The 6,826-nt window shown below is 31.3% G+C and overlaps 1 protein-coding gene across 1 annotated transcript; it reads left to right on the top strand.

Moving 5' to 3' along the window:
- The first annotated feature begins 5,303 nt into the window (after positions 1-5,303).
- Positions 5,304-5,807, top strand: LOC110024143 (mannose-specific lectin-like). The gene has a single exon (XM_020723928.1). The coding sequence runs from the start codon at positions 5,304-5,306 to the stop codon at positions 5,805-5,807; it is 504 nt and encodes a 167-aa protein (XP_020579587.1).
- The last annotated feature ends 1,019 nt before the right edge of the window (positions 5,808-6,826 follow it).

Raw genomic sequence — 6,826 nt, 5'->3', positions numbered from 1 at the left:
TTGCCCTTATAGGAAGCTTTTCCCGAACCCAGCACAATATAAACCTTATTTAATTCCTTATATTAAATAGGGGAACTTGTAGGCCATTACATTGGTTTTGTAGACCAAACGGATGTCATAACTTTCTTTAGTTTATTTGATCGAGTCTCACTCTCAATTCTTGCGTTCATCCTTCGGGATAGATACATGATTTGAGATAAAGTGCTTTTTCATCTAAACTATGAAAATTATGGGGTCAGTTTGACTTCATCTTTTTCAAAACTAAATTTTTTAAAAACGTCCTTCCGAAGCAGGCAACGGGATTTCAATTCCGATGACCGACAATTTCTTACGGGCAAACCCCACACCAAAAATAGTGCCGACAGTGGGCTATGCCCCGCTCCAGCATTTGTTCCATTTATGGAATGTGAGCAATACCTAACACTTTCCTAACTCATAGATTCATTTTACAAATTAACCAAACTAAAATCAAATAATGTAGTATAATATTGAAATTAGATGTTTCATATCTTTTAACATATTAATAAACAGAAGCATATTGATTAACATATATTTGTAAATAGATAAAAAAATACTAAAAATAATCTATAAAAATATGTTTTTTATATATAGTATATAAAATATTCCATGAGTGATGCATATTAAATTTCTCGACGTCCATGAAATAAAGCCTGATTAAGTTGTGAATATACTTGTTTGAACCGTCCGGACGGCCCGGTGGCACTCGCACAATTGTTTTAAAAATTAGAGGTCATTTTGATGCCTCGGCGACGCTCAGAACACTTTCAGATATAATGTGGTCGTGTTTAATCATTCTAGATTACAACAAGCTCGAACAACTCATTCATAGGCTTAGATATGTGGATCAATTACAACTTTTGTTTGATTATAAAAAAAATGTCAATTATATAACTGTGTCTTGGCTCTTTAGAAGTATAAGGTTAACTGATATTTCTGGGAAAATATTATTTCGTTGAGAAGGCTTACTGTCTTCCTTAGCCATGGCCCCTTCTTCAAGCCCATCTCATTTTTATTTCTCCATGCAGTTGGTTTTTTTACTATTCAATGGTTAGTAGAGAATGGACAAGAATATATATGTTTTATGCATAAAGCTGTTTATGGTAACAATGGCTAAAATGCAGCAAACGATGGAGAAAACACTTATATACTTAGAATAATTACAGCACTATTTCAATTTATTTACCAAAATTTTAGGAGAAGAACATGCCTCAGAATTTTTGTATATATAACATTGTCGTTACCGGGTCCCAAGCCCCCAATCTGAAAAGTGAAGGGTTATGTTAGGTAGTCGATAACCAGCGTAGTATTTGTTAAAAAATAATCACATGAAATTGAGAAGATTTAAATGTGCATGTTGGTAAAGTGGTAAAATATTTTAGAAATATTCATGATAGCTATGGTTTTGGAGTAATTAATGAAGATGGTAGATTCATTTTGTATTTTTCTTTAGTGTATATTTTTGTTATTATCAATACTTTGTTTAAGAAAAGAGATAATTATATTATTACTAATAAGAATGGATCCAATAAAACACAAATTGATTATTTTCTTATGAGAATAAGAGATCGCCAAGAACATAAAGATTGTAAGGTAATTCAAGGTATGTATTTAAATACTCAATATCAATTATTAGTTCTAGATTTTAAGATGAAAAGTTGTAAGATAATGAATATTAGGAATCATTGTCATAGAATTAATGTGGTCACCTGACTTAATTTTATGAGTAAACTTCAAGATTACAAGATTTTGGTTGTTCAAGAAGAAACAAATTCTATGTGCAATAAATTAATAAGCACTATTAAATAAGTGACAAAAGATGTGCATGGAGAATCAGAAATGAAAATTTAATGTAAACAAAAATAGTTGGTGATGGAATAATAATGTGCAAGGAAAGATAAAATCTAAGAACTTGTGTTATAAAAGTTGATTTAAATCTAAAAGCTTAGAGAACAGGAAAACAATAAGGTGGTCATGTGAGTCTAGCAATTTGTTACGCTAAAAAATCTACTTTTAGTGATATTTATAATAGATTAGATACTAAAGAGAGTGAAAAATATATGTATAAACCAACCAAATAATTAAAAATAGAAGTAAAGATTTGAGTCAAGTAAAACGTATTAAAGATAAAAATCAAAAAGTGTCTTTCTTAGAAAAAGAAATTCAACATAGGTGTGAGAGCTATTTTGATAAACTTTTCAATGAAAGTTCTGAAAATCTGATCAATCTTAGTGATCTTAATATCATTAATAATAATAAAATATTTTATTTTTACCGTCTCATTTGTAAAAAGAGAAATCAAAGTGACTTTAAAGAAAACCAATGGTAGAAAATCATTAGAATTGAATGACACCTTAATTGAAATGTAAAAATAACTAGAAGATTTGAGAGTTCCTTGGCTTACTAAACTCATTAATATTATTTTAAAAACTAAAAAGATGCATGAGGAGCGAAAGATAAGTACTTTGGTCCCCATTTTTAAGAATAAAGGAGATGCATGAGACTGTGCCAATTATAGAAGAATCAAGTTGATGTGACATACTTTAAAATTATGGGAGAGGGTAATTGAACATAGGTTAAGACGTGTTATAAAAATTTCTCATTATCAGTTTGGATTTATGTCAGGCGGGACTACTATGGAAGTTTTACATTTATTGAGAGGTTTGATGGAGAAATATGTAGAGAATAAAAAGAATCTACATATGATTTTTATTTATTAAGAAAAAGCTTACGATAAGGTTCCAACAAAAATCCTTTGGAAAGCTCTAGAGAAGAAAGGTGGTGATATGACTTATATTCAAGTCAATGAAGATATTTATGCTAGAGTTGTTACTTGTGTTTGAGCAAAATGAGGATTGACCAAATTTTTTCTTATTTCAGTTGGATTTCATCAGGGATCTGCTTTCAGCCCATACCCTTTTTGCTTTAGTTATGGATGCTTTTACTGAACATTTATAAGAGGATGCAACTTGGTGTATGCTTTTCGTAGATTATATCCTTTTGTGGACAAGACTAGAGAAATAGTTCAAGAAAAACTTGAATTATGGAGGTCTACATTGAAGTTAAAAGGCCTTTATTTGAGTAGAACTAAAACTGGATACATGGAATGTAATTTTAGTAGTAGTAACTCTAGTGGTAGAATTGTAACTATGGTTGATGAAATCATTAAAAGGTGTGAACACTTTAGATATCGCAGGTCTATTGTTAAAAATGATTGTAATATAGATGTTGATGTTATTAGTAGAATTCAAGTTGGTTGGTTGAAGTGGAGGAATGCTTTAGGCCTATTGTGTGATAGAAAAGTATCGCTTAGATTGGAAGGAAAATTTTAAAGATGTTGGTGGGACCCACAATGCTCTATGACGCAGAATATTGGTCTTCAAAAGAGAAGCATAAAAGAAAGTTAAGTGTTGACGAGATGAGAATGTTTAGGTGGATGAGTGGCTTGACACTTAGAGACAATATGTGAAATGAATAAATCTGTAATAGGGTTGGTGTAGCTCCAGTAACGGACAAAATTAGATAGAGTCGTCTTAGATGGTTTGGTCATATTAAACATCGACTGTCTCATGATTCGGTTAAGAGAATTGATGTTTTAGATTTGAATTATGTGCAGAGGTAGACCGAGGAAGATTTGAGCATATTATATAAAAAATGATCTTAATTTATTAAAATTAAATGAAAATATGACACTCAATAGGAGGAAGTGGGAAAAATAGGATTCATGTAGACAGTCCCATTTAGTAGAATAAAGACTTGTTGTTGCTATTGTTGTTGTTGTTGTCATCGTCGTCTATCATATGATAAATTTAAATTATTTTATTAATTTTCTTTTTTACTTCATAAGTAATATTTTATAGTTGTTCTCGTGTTTACCAGTGGTGATTTATCGTAGGAAGCAATACAAAAAGCTAGGGAGGATTAAAAAGAGCAAAGAGAATTCATAAAAAATATTACTTGGGAAGATATTTGAAATCTCTATTTATTGTCTAAGATAACAAAATTTATAAAAACAGTGCATTTTCTTACCAAACATTTTCATCAGGGATAGTGTTTTAGACTTTCAAAATTATATATATATATATATATGTTATTAAAATCGACAAAGTATGTGTTCCTATTTTTCTTAGTAGCCATTATAAATGTTTAAATTTTCACTTTTCAAACAAAATGACAAAATAAATTATCAACTACTTAATATTGATATTACATCAGCTGTTAGTTTAGATTATTCACTTTCCTTTTCTCTTTTCTCTTTATTTACTTGCAAGAAATTCTTTCTTACTATAAATCCAACAGTTTAAATTTGTCAGTATTTGCAATATGACATCTCTTTTTTCCCTCTCTACATTTTTTAAATTTAATAAAAAAACTTAATATTACTATCAGTTTATAAATCATACCCGATACTTAAATTATAATGATTACAAAATTCAAAAATTAAATTTTTACATGGTGATTGAACATATATTATTTATGCCAATTTTCCTATGTCTCCTATCAAAAAAAAAAAAATATTTCTAGACTTACTTATATCATAATAAAATAAATAAATAAATAAATCTCTTGTTCCCATTAAAAGGAATTAGACTCTTGTATTGAGAAAATATTATATGAGTGTAATGAACCTACATATAATAAATAATATACTCACTAGCTCTCATGTAAGGCTGTCAAAACGGCTCGTTGTTCGTGAACAGCTCGTGTTCGGCTTGTTAAGAAGCTCGTGTTCGGCTCATGCGCTAAGTTAACGAGCCGAACACAAACAACACAAATAAATATTTGTTGGTTCGTGTTCGGCTCGTTTTAGCTCGAAATAATGCCAATCAATTATATATATATCTTTGATAAGTAGTATTTTTTAAAAAATTTAATTGACTACAAGGCTACAAAGATTTATAATCAATTAAAAATATTAATAAAGAAAATATAATAAAAATTATTAAATTAGATTCAAATGATGTTTTAAATTTTACCATAATCCTTAACATTTTATGGCTAAATGATTAGGGTTGTCAAAATAACACTTTATTCATGAGCGGCTCGTTTTCGGCTCGCTAAGCAAACGAGTCGAACACGAACACACTTTTTGAGCTCCAAATATAAACGAGCCGAACACTCGTTTACACCCCTACTCTCATTTTATTCGTTGTCTGTAGATACAATACATGCACCTAATATTTTCTCTTGACCTACCAAGGCAGCTATTATAAGTATGGAGATTCACTCCCATATGCACCAACCAAGAATAGCACATCCAAAACTCCCCTTTAACCCATATAGCCATGACCTTCTTCATCACCTTTCCCTCCATCTTCCTCCTTTCCTTGGCAGTTTTATCAATCCTCCCAACCACTCCGGCCTCAGCCGCCAGCACCTTGTACGCAGGCCAATCGCTTAATCCAGGACAATCACTCACACAAGGCAACTACTCCTTCATCATGCAGCAAGATTGCAACCTCGTCCTCTACGATAAAAACAGGGCCGTATGGTCGACGGAGACAAGTGGGAGGGCCTCCGGCTGCGTTCTGAGGCTGCAGATCAATGGTAATCTCATCATTTATAGCGGCGTCAGAGTTATCTGGCAAAGCAACAGCAGTGGGTTTGTCGGGATTTACTATCTCATTCTTCAAACAGATCGCAACGTTGTCATCTACGACTTTTTCCACGACGCTATTTGGTCAACCGGTACTGAAGTTCCCAGCGCTGATAGTGTTGACGACAAGGCGGCTCCGTTTGCTGTGGCGAAGGAGAAGGTGGTGGAGATCGACAACGTGCTTGAAGGGTAGTGTTGAGGGAGATGCTGAAAGAAGTGCAGTTAATGTATTTTGAATAAATTTTAGTCGGCGATTACCTTTGCCTGCCTATGTTGATTTCGTTGTGTGTGTCGCGTCATGAATGATTGTATTAAATAAAGTTGCATGTCTAAGTAACATATATAATTCGTGATTGCTCTTATAGATATTTCAAAAGCGATTGAATATCAGCTGATATAATTCATGAGAAAATAATTGCGCACAGAGTCTGTACGTGAGCTGCACCTGGACAACGGACGTGATTTATTGGAGGTCTGAGTTCCCACTTCGCCCAGACTTCAAACACAATATTTTTTCATAATTCACACCGTTCTTACGTAATATTTTTTCGTTGAAGAACTCAAGGGCTTAATCTATTCCTCTACAAATTTCTATTTCTTCGTGTATTTAACTTTTAAGAAGAGTTTATAGTAAAGAGTGTTATGCAAAGAGGAATACTGAGAAATATACTAAGGCTTGGGGGAAATATTGTTATAGAGAATTAATAATATTATAAACTCGACATTAATAATTCATTATTTTTTCTTTTATGATTTGACTGAAAAAAACACAAGATGAGTGAAGGAATGGCAAAATTAAAGATTAAAATTTTATGAATATTTAACTCTAAAATTTTAATTTTCTTATATTTTTCTTAAAACTATTATATTTGTGCTTTTTAAATTAAAATTATAATTAATAGTAATTTATTATGAAGTGTTTTATATTAGAGTTTCAATTTTTTAAATTTTTTTTATATAAAATTAATGAGTCTAATCAAAATTTAAGGTTAATGTGAGTGACTCTCCATCTTCCCCTGGATCTAATTTACTATTAGTCACAAGTTGGCTTTTTCAAAAATTATCTCATCATTTTTCATTCGGGCTAGAAATCGATATTTGTGGGTTTAAATTTTTTTGTTGGAATTTATATAAAATCTATTAATTGCTGCTTCTTTCACCACTCAATTCCAATTTACAACCTTCAGCATATCAGAGTCCATGGTGAACTCC

This window comes from Phalaenopsis equestris, unplaced genomic scaffold (assembly GCF_001263595.1).
Source record: "Phalaenopsis equestris unplaced genomic scaffold, ASM126359v1 Scaffold000250, whole genome shotgun sequence".
In the NCBI taxonomy this organism is placed as follows: domain Eukaryota; kingdom Viridiplantae; phylum Streptophyta; class Magnoliopsida; order Asparagales; family Orchidaceae; genus Phalaenopsis; species Phalaenopsis equestris.
The sequence above is the reverse complement of the archived record's forward strand: the minus strand, read 5'-3'. Positions and strand labels throughout refer to the sequence as shown.